General features: G+C 38.9%; 1 protein-coding gene across 1 annotated transcript; it reads right to left on the bottom strand.

Annotated features, from left to right (window-relative positions):
- Positions 1-808: 808 nt before the first annotated feature.
- cers4a (ceramide synthase 4a) lies at positions 809-12,907 on the bottom strand. The gene is made up of 10 exons (XM_062424290.1): positions 12,729-12,907; positions 9,436-9,553; positions 7,708-7,826; positions 6,544-6,601; positions 6,273-6,323; positions 4,528-4,620; positions 3,567-3,695; positions 1,547-1,653; positions 1,092-1,248; positions 809-1,009 (listed from the first exon to the last, which is right to left on the bottom strand). Exons 1-10 carry the CDS (start codon positions 12,902-12,904, stop codon positions 809-811), a joined length of 1,209 nt encoding a protein of 402 aa, XP_062280274.1. The 5' UTR covers positions 12,905-12,907.
- Positions 12,908-15,443: the final 2,536 nt, after the last annotated feature.

Consider the following 15,443-nt stretch of genomic DNA (forward strand, 5'->3'; position numbering starts at 1 on the left):
CTTCTAAAAAATGAGCTTAACTGACAAAACCAACCTCTACCATGGAAAAATATGACTTCTATCATCCCCAAGGGGTTTCTGCAGTAGCCATTTGTATTCTCTCACAGATAAGAACAACATAAAAATTGTCTGTTGACTAAATGGTCAATAAAAATAGTCCATAAAGTGGTATATCAACAGATTTCCTACAATCAATGTTATTAACAGTCTATGTACAGTCAACCATCCAATGTATGTGGATACAAAGCTGGGGGAGTGAATTATTATTTAATTCTAGTTTAAGTTTGCTTTGTTTAACACATATCATATCATATAGTACATGTTATGTGATTTTGTATAAAAAACATTCAGTTTTTCTTGTTCTCCAAAGAAAGCATACATGTGTTAAAGCACAGTCCGGCTACTTGTATCCTTATGTATTTACAAAAAACCTATTATAATACAATAAAAAGAACCAGCATAAATACAAAATCAAATAAACAAAAACAAACAAACATGATTTTATGTAATGTTTTGCCAAATTTGTTTACAAAACATAGTAGAGTGGGTGACAGTAGTGATGGCCTTGCTTCCTAATCTCACACTAGGTTACAATCATTTCTGCTTCTTTGCCCTCTTTTTTATTTTATTTTAAGAAAAGCAGGATGCAAACATACCCTGATCTGAAATCATCAATGGACCATGTTGGATGTACACAAGCCATACTGTATGTATATATCATATGACAAAAATTAGTTAATCTCCGATAGTCAGAAGGGGAAATAATTTTTCCAGTGAGGCTTGGTAGATGTGGAGGACAGTTTTTCCACTATCTGGCTTTGGGTAGTCTGCTGTTTATATTCCTCTGGTTTTTCAAGTTGTTTAGGACACAGTTGTTGGCCAACGATGCCAGTTTGGAGTTGATTGCACCCTTTCTTTGCTCCCAGCTGCACTCGTCCCTGTCTTCCTCAGACTCCTCCTCTGCCTCATCTACCTCACTCTCCTCATCACTGCGCTCATCACGCTCCACCTAGAGACCGAACAAAAAAACATTAAATGAAAATGTTTGATTCCCTGCTCCCCTTCATTTGCTAGTTTAACAGCCCTCTTACCTTGCCCATGAACATGAACTTGTAGACCATTCGCAGGATGAGGTATGCCCAGAAGATGTGCAGCGCTTGCAGAACTAACAGCAGAGCATTGAAGAAGTAATAACCGAAAAAGGGCTGGAAGAACTCTAGAGACACCACCAGGGTCGTATGGACCACTCTGGAAAACAAACACAGCAATATGGCTTTCAACCGGGGTCAGGATTAAATTAAATGCTCTTGACTCGTGAAAGACTTTGGTCATTTTGAGGAAATACCAATACAAAAAAAACAGTGAACTCTGACTGGACTTTTGGCTGGATCAATGCTAGGATGTCCAAATCAATTGACCGGACCCAAAAAACTGGTGACCCGGACCCAAAAAACTGGTGACTCCTAAATTTGTCGTGTAGAAAACAGGGTGTGAATCTGTAAAAACACCCCACAGATTAAGTACCACATTTCCATCAGTGTCTTACCTGCCAGGAAACACCACCAGCCTTGTGACAAGAAAGACCAGAGCAAAGACGACAAACAGCGAGTCACATGTCCTCGTCCACTCGGCATAGTGAAGCATCTTAGCAGACTTTTGAAAGAAAAAGAAACAAAAAGTCCTTCTTAGTTATCGTTTATGATCATTAGTGACCTAACACTCCTCAAACATATATCTATAATTAACTATTTTCAAGCATTACACATGATAATATCTACATATGACAAGCAGCTCACAGTGAGTAAAAAATGTTGTGTTTTGATAACGGTTGCTTTGTGAGAATTAAGTGTATTTTACAGGAATCAAAATGATAGCCTTTTAGGTGCTGGATAATTTCCTTAACAGATGAGGTATCATGACTGTATTTAATCCATTTTTGTTCATAGTAACATAGAACATTTCTGGAATCAACTCAAATACCTAAATGTTCAAATTTTCAATGGAATAATGTATCCACTACGGCCATTTTATTTTAAATATAAAATATACTTCAAACATGCCCGCAGAAATCTATGGAGGCCCCCAAGGGTCATGGCGAGATTGTTCTTTATTTTGTGTTCCCTCACAATGTATTTTGCATTTTCTTGCAATAGTTTTCTTCCATTCCTTTTGAGCCATATGTCTATTTCCGCTCAGCTGCTCCGCAAGCAACACCCCAGTATGGATCAGTTCATCGAATTTTATTTTGAATAGAAAGAGGAGGAATTACTTCTCAAAGGGCCCAAATGTCATCTGGCATATCAACTTTTATGATAAACTCAAGCCTTTTGACTTCTGGACACGCCTTCTTTTCATCAGTGAGAACACTCTGAGATCCAGCTCTGAGATCCTCTTTTCTAACTCAAACTCTATACTCTATATTCAGAATACATTAATCTGTATCTGTGAAGGTGTCCAGTATAGTAACTGGTGACAAGTGAAGCCGACAGCATCTTCCAGATTACTGTACTGCTTTCTTCTGGAGAGACCTCTTGATCTAAGAAGTTTGCTTTCACTAATAACATGACCATGCCTATCGAGCAGTAAAAACTCTCTCTCATTCTCGGTGGGCTCCATAAAAATCAGAGTAGCAGTCTTAACAAAAAAACGTTACAACTCTTTCTTCAAATTTGAGATGTCCATTATTTGTATGTGACTATATCATAAATGCCAAAAGTTACAGAGATTCATTAATTTAGAAAACTGGGTACAGAATAGACTTTCAAAGACCAAATGTGATTAATAATCAATAACTATTAAATATAATAAGTGCTCTTCACAGAAAAACGTGTTTTACTGTAATGAGTTACTGAATAAGAATGCATGCCAGCCGACACCCAGCCATGCCCGAGGTCACAAGAATGGCTCAACATTTTTCCTTTGCTCTGAGATGACAGAGACAAGCTTGATTTTCAGCCTTTATCAGTGAAACATGACACCAAAGACAATCAGCCTATAAAAAGGACAATGGACCTGTTGTCTCACTGTAGGACTTGCAGGTTTGAATTTTACAGCTGTAATGGTTAAGTTTTATGTTTATTATGGACCATAATGCTGTTTTATGTACAGCTTCCTGGGTCCAGGGTTATAAAGAGTTAAGAGTTAGTAAGAATGGGAATACTTATGCACTTATGCATAGGCACTATGCATGCCTGTATTCAGGTCAGGCCTATGACCTTTGTGCAATATGATTATCAGGACAGTTGAAGAAGAAACAGAATATAGAATGGCAAGTGCAATGTTTTTGGTATTTCAAAGCATTGCATGTCATTTCATTCATCTTTGAATACATGTTAAATACTGTATTTGTTTTATTTTTTGTATTTCCTCCTTCCCTGTTCCCAAACCTAAAATGACTGGTGAAAATTTTCTACCCTCCTGTATTTTTCCTCTTGAAACTTATTTATAGAGACGGAAAGAGGAAGTGTAAGGTAGAACATAGTCGGCTGGGGTAAATCATTTAAATATTGCTAAACATTGTTGAAGAATCTATTGAGGCATATTTAAATTCTGGTGTGGTGTTTTACCTCAAGGAGGATGTCAGACGAGTCATGTAACAGCATCACAAGTGTGCCAACTCTCACATAGTTGGAACAGTAGGAGAAACCAATGAGGAAGATGGTGGCAATGTGATGAATTACTTGTTCCTTGAAATCCTGGAAGGCACAAACACACACACACACACACACACACACACACACACACACACACACACACACACACACACACACACACACACACACACACACACACACAAACACAAAAACAAACATAGACCACACAGTATGAGAAAGACGTATAGTAGCTTAACCCAAACTTCAGCAGCTCTCCATCTGTGGTCCTGTAAATTAGTTTTGTCAAAGGATTTTAATGAAAATGTACATGTTGTCTGGAATAATTTGTTGTTACGTTTGAAGCTTTCAAATATAATTAATCAGGAGTTTGGAACAAATCAGTGAATCAGTTGCCAGCTGCATTAAACCTTCTTAGCTTTTTTTTTTTTTTTCAACGTAATAGAGCCAAAAAGCTGCAGGGTCAAGCTTGAAACACAGAGCACAGGTGAATTACAGTGCTAATTTATGAATAAAGATAGAGTTTAACAATACAGTAAAGTTCAACTGGTTAGTACAGACCACATATACATTTGTTGGGTCTATTGGTATAGGACTTATGGAAATAATTTCTATTTTAGAGAAATTTACACTTACACTTATCACTTATCATATATTCTAAATTCTGCAACATCCAGTTTTAAAATGAGAGCGAATGCAAAGTACACAAAGTTATGATGTAACAGCAGACAATCCAGTGCATAATCCGTTTTGAGCTTAATCGTGCAAGAGAAAAACAACATTTGGATTACAGTAGCAGGGTTTTGACCATTTGGCTTTAAGTTAAAACCTCAGTGACAAACTAAGGAAATGCAGAGGAAACCATCTGAAAGCCTCGATGCTGAAACGTGTGTTTGGGGTGTGGGCTCATACTCACTTTTCGCTTGACATCCACTGAGACACACAGAAGCAGTGACAAATAAAAACCCATCTCCAAGATGTAATACCAGCGATGAACCTCAGCCACAGGCTAAAAGGTAAAAGGGAGGAGAGAAACAATCAGTCAAAATTGACTGTACATTCAGTCAGTGGTATTTGGCTGCAACAGAAGCATTTCCATCATCCTGCTTATCTTAGTAGCCTCAGGAAAGCATACTGTAGACATATGCTGAAAATACTAGATAACAAAGTAACATTTTTTCGAAACTCCTGCCAGGTGTCTCAACAGTAAATTACTGTAATAAAATATTTGCCTTGCAAAAACATATGTTGCTCAGCTGCATACGATTTCAGAGCTAAACAAGTAGAATGTACTAATAATGCAGACTGACTGTCCTCTGCTGAATGTGTGTGCTGAGAAAGATCTGAAGATTTGAAGGGGCTCGGAGGTAATGGGACCCCCAAAAGAGCCCTTTTGTCCTCACACTCTTCCACACGGCTGAACATTTACAGTTTCACCCTGTCTGAGGACATGTTTGTGTTTCTTAAACTCTGGATGTTCACTCACTGTAAAAATGTATGTACATTCACATCTAGTTCATATTAATAAAACTGTCAACCTACTCTCAAAAGAGGAAGCTTGAGAAAGTGTTGGTGTACTAAACATGCACAGCATTCAAAGTCTGCAGCAAAAACAATGAAAGGAAGTTGACAGGAATTTCACCCTTTAAAACACATCCTTTCTGTCACAGAGGCCCCAAGACCCAAGAAAAGGCAAAAGTTCAGCCGCAATATAGCCTGCAGGAGCTGTAATCAGTCAAACTGCAGATACGGAGAGATGGGGCTTTGTATTTTTTCAAATGTTTTCCATTCGAGGCCAAGACCCCGCGAGGAAAGGATGGCTTCCCCGGAGGAATGCCGTGGAGGAATGCCGACCTGCAGGCATACCTAATTGTCATCAACACAGCAGAGTTTTTAACTTGCCAAACACAGGAAAAAAACAAAGAAACACGAAGCATGTAGCTAAACTCCACTGTAAGGGAAGTGAAGGAGATTAAAGTTAGCAGGTGGGTGGAGTGTAACTGACTATTCTGTGTTGTAAAGCCAAAGTCTGCAGAGAACAAATTCTTCTACATGGACTAAAGACTTTGTTTTGTTTTCTCCCTCGCAGCTATTGTTTTTTTTGTCTTTTCACTCACTGCTTTATAAAGGGTGTTGTCCTAGAGTGATAGATAGCAAAGACCAGGTTGAATTTATTTTGTATTAGGAGTGCATATAAAAATACTTTTATGATGATAGAATTATTTATCCTATAAATTGTCAGGGTATAGTGAAAAATGCCCATCACCAGTTCAAAGAGACCAAGGTGATTTGCTTATTCTTTGTTTTGTTCAACCAATAATCCAAAGCCATAGATATCCAACTAATAATAATAAACCAAATGGGTAGCTCTGAAAAGTAAAGCCAATGCTTAAGTGCAATAAACCTGCATTCTCAATACTAACCTACAGGGGGCGACTGGTTGAAAAAATAAATCAGATTATAAGGAATTTCTCACTTGATTTATTACGTAAATAAACATTTTCCTAATACGTTTATGTCTTCAGGGTATGCTTTAGGGTGTGGCTACCTTGTGATTGAGAAATTGCTACAACGGCAACACTCACTTAGTATAGGCGTAGCTGCTGCCATTTCACTATGTGTTTTTTTAATTAATCACAAAACTTACTGTTTCCTCCTCACCTGTTTGGGATAACCCCTCCAGCACTCTCTGTGATCCCAGAACCATGATGTCTGGAATATGAAAAGAAAAACTTAGCAAATAGTCTTAGCAAATAGAGAGGAATACAATGTGTGACCATGATATTACTGTATGTAGGACTATGAAATAAATACTATACTATACTATTAAATATTCAACAATCTATCACACTCACAACCAGTGCTTACACACAGTATAAAGTGTTTGTCCTGTTTAACTAGGGAAATAAAATAAAGCAACTAACAGACTTACATCAATTAAAGAGCCAAGCCCTGCTGTGAAGGCGACAAGGTAGAAGACAAAACGCCAGCTGTACAGATAAAAATAAACCACAATTTGTTAGTTACAAGCACAGTACAGCATAAGAAGCAGCATGAAACCCTTCATGTTCATGTGAATATACAGTACGTACAGTACCAGTCAAACATTTGGACACACTTTCCCATTCACATCAATGAGAAAGTGTGTCCAAACTTTTGACTGGTACTATATATTCACATGAACATGAAGTGTTTCATGCTGCTTTCCCTGCTGTTATTCCTGTAATATCTTTAAACAATGGATGGCTCAACCTTCAAACAGCAATCTGTGTGCCACAGATCACGTACTTTGAAATAGTGCATCGCACATTAGAATGAGACTTTATAAATCATTGTTTGTTGAATTTGTTGAATCAGTTGCCCAGAGTTTAGTAAAAATATGAACACACAAGAACCACTGTTTAAAGTGAATAAAAGAGACATTACACCTGCAATAACAGAATTTTTTCACCACTTGGAGGCAATGAAACAAGTCATGAAAACAACAATAAAGTATATTATCATCTTTAAAGTTGAAATGACAAATTTGTTAGTGTACAGCTTCTTATTCACACATTAAGCAAATGCATCTGTTTTGCTATCCAACAACACTTAAAGGAAATATCTGTAAATCTTTAGCCACTAACTTGGCTTTGCTATCTTTACCATCGAGCCACCAGTGTTTGACTGCTGTTTGGGGCTGGAAAGGTAACAGACAAAAACTGCAGACAAAAACATTACTATGAGAGTGGTAAGAGTAACCCAAGACAGTTGTGGGGGGGGGGAAACCCAAAACAATGAGCTGAAAGTTGTTAAAAAGTTGCACATTGGTGGCAAACTAAGCAGCAGCATAAGTTAAAAAATGAACAGAGACATCATGTAACAGTAAAGCACAAAGTTTCCATTGCACAAAGCTCAAGCTTCACGCTGTTCAGTTGAGGGCATTTTGCCAAACAGTGAAAATCTACACCATGTCAAATTGAACAGTGGGGAGCTCAGGTCTGCTACAGCTCCAGTTTGCGTTGACTAGAAAATATGAACTCTTCCAAAACATCTAGCCAACTGCAGCTTTAATTCACGTGCATAACAGTGTTTGAGGAGGAAAAAAAGAACTCACGAGGCCTCGCAAAACTTTTTGGTGTTGCTGGGTCGGTCCTGGTTTCGTCTGTGCCTGAACCAAGTCTGGATCTTTTTCTGAGAGAGTCCACACTTCTTCCCCAAACTCACCACTTCATTCTGAATACACACAAATATAAACATATTTACACATATGCAGGGTTCAAATTAACTTCACACTTGAGACTATTTTTATGATTAAGTTAATATCACTTAATTTCATACAGCCTGCTGCTGGCTGCTCTCTCAGATAAAATATTTCAGATGTGATATATTACACGCCTGAACTCCTTACTGATCTCCCTGACAGTCATGTTGCTTCTTCATTAGTGGAAAATTCAGATTGTATAAGCTCTATATTCGACCTGACGAAATGGAGGACTCCTGCAATGATTAATATGCTTTAATCCAACCAATTGTTCTGCACCGATGAGTTTGTAACAAGACTACAGTTTGTCTGATGTCCCCTGCTCTCTCTTTCTCCACCCTGATACTTTACAAAGAGTTGTGTTTCTCTAAAATAGGTTCTTGTGCTGTCAATCTGACTTAGGGCAAAACAAAATTCTGTCTTGTGGTGACACTGGTTTGTTATATCACTTGTTTGTGTTGGATTATTACTGTGTCCCAAAATTAGGTGGAGGTAATTGACTAAATTACAATGATTTTCAGATATTAGGATTTATTTACTTATTTCAGGACAACCAATTCTTAGAAGATCAATCATTTGGAAGACTGTGACCTGGTATTTGGCCTGGTGCTGCCACTGCTTGCTCAGGCCACAAGGTCAGGTAAGTCAGGACACAGAGACAAACATTTTGGTATGCATACATGCACATGAGCATGCACACATGCACAGACAGACGACACAGATTAGTACTAATAGATTAGTGCATTTTCGTTCGATATGCCAAGTCATGTTTTGTCCTGCTTTAAAATCCTGCTTGTTTTCACAAGAACATCATTGTCAAATGAAAACCAAGAGGGGGGACGGATAATTTCCATGTGAACCAAAACTTCTCTGTTACTTGTCTGCACCTGCTCACTGGCGAGGGAAAATAAGAAAACTGTCTCTGCACAAAGGAACAATTGCAATTATATAGTAATTATACTGTAGTGCATTTTTGATTAGTAGTTTCATTAAACAAGGAAAGTTCATTAAGAGCAGCAATGAAATGTGATAATGATAACTGAGAATAGACTTTTTAAGGAAGTAAAATTTACCGTTTTTCTCACAGTAACATCTTCCCTGCAGAGCAAACACATCTTTCATGAAACATTTCCTGTGTCCGAACTAGTTTTAGACTTGTATTAATTAGGTCAATCTCTCTGGGACTTTTATACAATTATTCCTTTTTTTGAGACAGCTGACAACTCATCTAAATAAAACTGCCAAACAATTATGATCTAATTTATGCAAACGTCCACATGCATTCATGCAATTTCCCTCAATGTTCCCGCATATTATAAAAACACTCAGCACATGATGTGAGGCTCAAGAGGTGAGAACTACGATCAGGCTTTGCCTCTCTGCTCTAATTATACATTACACTTCTTGCTGTGGAAAGTTTGACACATAGAACTGTTAGGAAGAGTGTAGATTTGGTTTCAGTAGTCGGGGGGGGGGCACAATGATGTCAGGGTTGTGGCTTCATCTTCAAAAAATAAATAAAATAAACAACTGAATCCAGAGATTTAAAAAAAGAAGAGAAGACAGAACAGAAATACACACTTGTGACGGCTGCCGACTATTCTGTTCGTAGAAGGTCTCAAGTTTTGGGACAGAAGCAGCTCGAATCCGAACCCGGTCCTTCACCCCTAAATGTCTGCTTAATGGGATGGCGATGATCCTGAAAGGACACAGAACGAGTAGGAGGGAGAAAAGGAAGAAACACTTTTATTTTCAAAGTTTGATCTTGATAGTACCATATACTCCAAAGGGATTCATGTGTGAATCCAACAGCTGTCCCATGTGATCCTACCACAATACAGTACAGAGCAGTGGCAACAAGATAGCTCATTATGCTGCTCCTAACAGCCTGTATAGCTGCTCACATGGCCTTATTGTGACATTTGGCCACACAGCCTTTGTCTTTAGCTGATATGGCATCAAGAGACACTTGATCTGTATGTGGGTGTTTTACAGAGAGGTGGAGTCAGACAGAGTGACAGAGAAGAAGGAGGACAATGTGAATATAAGCACAGGAGAGATGCTTTGATAAATGTGTGTGTCTGTGCGTGTGTGTGTATGCACATGCATAATCACATGTGTGTAACTCTATCTCAGAGATAATCATCCTGAAACAGGCAGGGGGAGACACATCAGAGAGAATGAGAAGGTCAGTACAGCTTTTACCCAAAGACACAAACAGTCTCTGGTTACAGACACACACACACACACACACACACACACACACACACACACACACACACACACACACACACACACACACACACACACACACACACACACACACACACACACACACACACAAACCCCCTACCGCAACACAGGAAACAGCTGTGGCTTGGGAAGATCAAATTAAGACACACCTTTTCACCTTCCAGCTGAGCTGCACAGATGTAAGAAACACCTTCAAACTCAACGTTGCCTGTCCACAACAACAATTAACGGTAATACTACAGAATACACACACACACACACACACACACACACACACACACACACACACACACACACACACACACACACACACACACACACACACACACACACACACACACACACACACACAAACCCCCTACCTCAACACAGGAAACAGCTGTGGCTTGGGAAGATCAAATTAAGACACACCTTTTCACCTTCCAGCTGAGCTGCACAGATGTAAGAAACACCTTCAAACTCAACGTTGCCTGTCCACAACAACAATTAACGGTAATACTACAGAATACACACACACACACACACACACACACACACACACACACACACACACACACACACACACACACACACACACACACACACACACACACACACACACACACACCCACAAACACACAGGTGCATGCTACTATTCAGACCCATCCTCTGCCACATACAATAACACATCTAATGTTTAAGTTAGTACTCTGCTAATGAATACCTGATGATGATATAAACAAGTCTTTAGCAAAACAACTCTAAACAAGTCTTGTCAAACAAGCTCACAAAACTTTTAGCATAAGTACAGATAATATAGTGTCTGATAAGGGAAAGCATGCAAAAACAGGCCTCCTATCAGTTCATGTCTTTACATCCTGCTCGTCATCCTCCACTATTGTACTATGACCAGCAATCAACCAGCAGAACTAGTCAAGTGTCCAGGCAAGTTGCTTGTAAAGCTACCTTTCTTTTACGTTTTTCTTAACTTCTAAACCTTGAGCAACAGAGAAAAGAGCATGAACTCATTTGTTTTCACTGCAGATTTATAATCTATGTAAATTTCCAAGCCACTCAGCCCTCTGTTTTGTAACACTTGCTGTAAAGTATAAGAAAAGCAAGCAGTTGTGTATATAATGAATAATTTAAACAACTTGACAAATGTTGCAATTAATCCTGTGTTATGTATTACATGACAGCACCTTCTATCAGTTTAATAGTACAGAAATGTGGTATCACCTGAACATAAAGTGTCCTGTAACCAAATGATCACATACTCAAGTCCTGTTATTTTGTCTTAACAATACGTGAGCAGGACAATGAACCTCTACCTGCTTACCCATTTTAAGTAGATCTGGATTAGGAAACAAACAATTGTTTTTATTGCTGACTAATCTGACAATTATTTGCTAAATTAATCAATTAATTGTTTGGTCTATGACATGTCAGAAAATTTCATAAAGCCAAAGGTACGATATTCAGTTTACTATCATATAAAAGTAACAAAAGTGGCTAATTCTTATAATTAAAAAGCAGGAACTAGTGAATGCTTGGTATGTCACTTGGAAATGACAACAGCGACGAATCTGTTATCAAATAGTTGCTGATTAATTTTCTCTCAATTGAGAAATCAACTTACTGTTTCAGCTCTACTCTGGATATGAGCATCAGCTTAGTACATCAGATAGAAACAGTATTGTAAACATAACTTTAAGAGGCTTTTAAGTGCTTCATAAGATAAATAAAATCCACCTCCTGTTGCTCAGATATTCAAAAACCAATCACATTTTTTTCAGGTATGCCTGTCATGTTACTATCTCACCCAGAAGATAAGATTCAATTCCCTCCTGCTGTCACCACAGAAATGTGTTGACCTCTCGAAGAAATCTCTAGATGATTTGCCAGATTTCTTATAATAAGCACAACTGGGAATATACATTAAACCTTCCCATCACATGTTTTTCTCCAGTCAGCACCCAGTGGTTGGTATCTCTCTATAAGAGGCTGCAGAGGCTATTAGTGTTTCCGGCAATTAGTATATAGAATCAGCACAGCATCGGTAGCACATTAGAGCAACATAAGAAAGTTCAGTTAAGCCTACTAACTGTAGTTTGCTATAGGCCTTCATCTGCTATATAGAAACCCATTGCCATCATTGCTATATTACTGTCATTATCCTTCTTTTCCTAAAAAACACTAACACTTCACAACTTTATAAAGTTGGACCCAGTCCATCTGACAGGAAAGGGCTTTCTCACATTCAGCAGCTGAAATTACCACTGAAGTGTTTGCCTGCCACTGCATGTCTGATCAAAACGCTCCATCTAATAGGAAGACTAATTAAGCCATTATCCTGAGCTACGCAGGCAGCATAGCAGGCAGCAAACCAGCCAGCGTGACCAGTGAAGGTCAACAAGGAAATGAGACACAGTATTTCTACATACTTGCTTTCACCTGATGAAAGACTGCTGCAATATAATCTAACATCATACTTCCAGGTCTGATGTGATTTTATTAAAAACTTACTGCACCAGCAAGTCAAGCACAGCAGTAGTTGTCAAAGTTAATGGCAACAATGAAATAGCAGACCTTGCGCCTGTGATTTCATGGTCCAGCTGTGATGGAGTTGCAGTTTGTCTCACCTCTCAAAGACATATCTGAAGGCTATGAAGGCAAAGGCCAGTGGCAAGGTGTAGATGAGATCTCTGGGTACAGGAAAGTGGCCTTCGTCCTCCTTCATCTCAATGTCCTGCCAGGTGATGCCAGGAGGAAGCCAGTACTCCTCCTGCCACAACCATTCATTTAACAGGGTCTCCATCCTGAGGAGAGGAGAGAACAGTGTGTCATGTGGGTGTTCATCATCAGGCTCCTGAGCAGACCGGGCCTGTTAAAACATTGATGCCTTATTCATATTTATGTCAAACAGCAGCTGAGACCCTCTTGAAATGACAATAAACCAATAGGGCAGCACCTTAAATGTTGATATTTAAAAGTGATCTATATTAACTACTTAAAGGTTACATTCACACCTTCACAAATGACAATACACCTGACAGGTCTGCAGCACATGTGGAAATCCACCAAGCTGATCTAAGCACGATTGTTTGTGTAAATCCCAACAAACCTTCAGCCACACACCCGCATACATCCACAAACACACATACACACACAAATAAACACACACTTCTTTTCGTTATTATGAAAGCACATGCTTGAAGCTGATCAGTTTGAGTTTAAAAGCTGCTTCCTACAGCGTCACACTGATTGACATATTGATTATAGCGGTGCAGCTTGACAGCGTATGTCAAAGCCTGCATGCACCCTCTGGCAAGACAAACCAAAAACACCCCGTGTGCAGCCAGAAGCACAGAAAAAAAACACTACTTCTCTGCAGAGAAAAATAACGTTATACGTAAGTCACACGCAACATACTAGTAATCACATGAAGTCTGGCGGCGGGCACCAGCTCTTACATCTCGCTGCAGCTGAACAGCCTCGAACCGGACAACTCCATCAACAGACAGCCTACCTTTCTTTTTTAATCAAACGTACTTATTGTATAATAAGTAGGAACCCCTCACTGTTGTGATATGGGAGAATATAAATGCGACATTGCGGTTACCTGTCTGCGCTCCTGTGATGGGATGTGAAGCGCACAGCGACAAATGGGAGAGGAGGAGCGTTTTGACGCAACCTGCTCCTGCTGCTTTGGGCGGAGAGAGAGAGGACGCGCTGTCATCATCATCATCATCATCATCATCATCATCATCATTTTATTACACCCTGCATGAGATAAGCATAAACGATCTTTATTTCCTCCCCACCAAAACGTGATCTGTCAGCAGGGTTAAGGCTTTACAGGATGAAGCAGATATTGCAAAAAAAAGGCAAAGTTATGACAGTTAGAGCGTGAAATGTGACAGCGTGTAGATATTTTAATAAAAAAAAAAAAAAAAAAAAAATTAAAAGTATCACAATCTTCTGCACAAAAGAAAATTGTATTTGGCTCACTTATGCAGTTGGACATTTCTGCTCGTCGTTTTCGAGAGAACAGTTTATTTGAATGTACGCCTGATTATAAAATGTACATCTTCTAAATCTGCTTTGGTTGGGAGTAGTGAAGTAAGGCTTCTCACAACACTGGCAGATTTTTTACTGTGAGGACAGCGTTCAGTGAATAATTAATTTGTGTTTTAACCTGTTAAAAACTCCCTTTAAAAACAAGTAATTTGATTTATATATTTTTTAAGCAATGCCTTGAGAATTTCCTTGAGAAAAACTTGAATTATGTCCTTCTTTCTACTCAATATACTTCCTAAGGTGAGCAGAGGAAATGAAAAGAGACATTGGTGTGCAAGTATATAAAGGACATAGTAAAGATCAACATGTTTGTCAGTCTGCAAAGCTTCTGCTTATAGCACCAAAAGATGTAGTAAAACTCTTAATAACTTTCACCCCTTGAAAGAGAGGACACAGTGTATCAGGGTTTTGTAGAACCAACATACAATTAACAGAGAGGAACAGGGAAGTAGAGCCTTTAGCTGTGCAGTAGATAGATTATACTCTTACAATAGACATATTAATGACAACAGGAAATTTTACCTGAGTATTTACAAGAACAAGGAACTTTTAACAATTATGTTTGTCATTGCAAACCAATTTATTGTTAGTTATGGCCATAAGGAACCTTAGAATGCAAGTAAAATTTGCTGGAAGTTTGTTTAAGGTATTTATCACCATAGAGGAAACATACGTTCACAGAACTGGGTGCTTTCCAGAAACAAACTCAAAGTTGCCGCAGAAAGAAATGCAGTTTGAAGGTATTTCCTTTCACTAATGTCAGTCGTTACGTTGAGAAATCTGATAAGATATAGAGTCATGCTCACATGTTGTGAGAGTGTGACTGGCCTTTCATACCAGTCATACTCTAACAGCACAAGATTGGGGTCAAACACACACACACACACACGCACGCATGCAAGTACACACACAAACACACACACACACACACGCACACACGCACGCACGCACGCACACACACACACACACACACACACACATCACACACACACACACACATAGAAGTGCACAGGTATAGTCTTTGGATTGCTTGTGTCATATATAGTTCAATCCATCCACTTGAGCATCTGTGTGAATGTGTAGATGTATTAGTATTTGACCCCCTTTTGACCCCTTGATACAGCTCTGAAGAAGGAGGAGTTATTGCAGGGATCATTAGTTTAAACTGCTACAAATATCTTTACAGCCAGTGGTAGGTGGCTGACACTTGAGTCTCTGTCCAATTTGCTACTTTGCATAGAACCTGGGGGACAAAGCCTGAAGGAAATAGAGTCAAG

The sequence above is a fragment of the Scomber scombrus genome, chromosome 8 (genome assembly GCF_963691925.1).
Source record: "Scomber scombrus chromosome 8, fScoSco1.1, whole genome shotgun sequence".
In the NCBI taxonomy this organism is placed as follows: Eukaryota; Metazoa; Chordata; class Actinopteri; order Scombriformes; family Scombridae; genus Scomber; species Scomber scombrus.

Bases quoted from the DNA above. Each gene is read 5' to 3' on its own strand.
- cers4a (XM_062424290.1), bottom strand. From the start codon at position 12,904: ATGGAGACCCTGTTAAATGAATGGTTGTGGCAGGAGGAGTACTGGCTT. The intron at 9,554-12,728 runs GTGAGACAAACT...GTGTCCTTTCAG, and splicing joins TTCAGATATGTCTTTGAGAG to GATCATCGCCATCCCATTAA. The intron at 1,010-1,091 runs GTAAGAGGGCTG...TTCGGTCTCTAG, and splicing joins AGTTCATGTTCATGGGCAAG to GTGGAGCGTGATGAGCGCAG.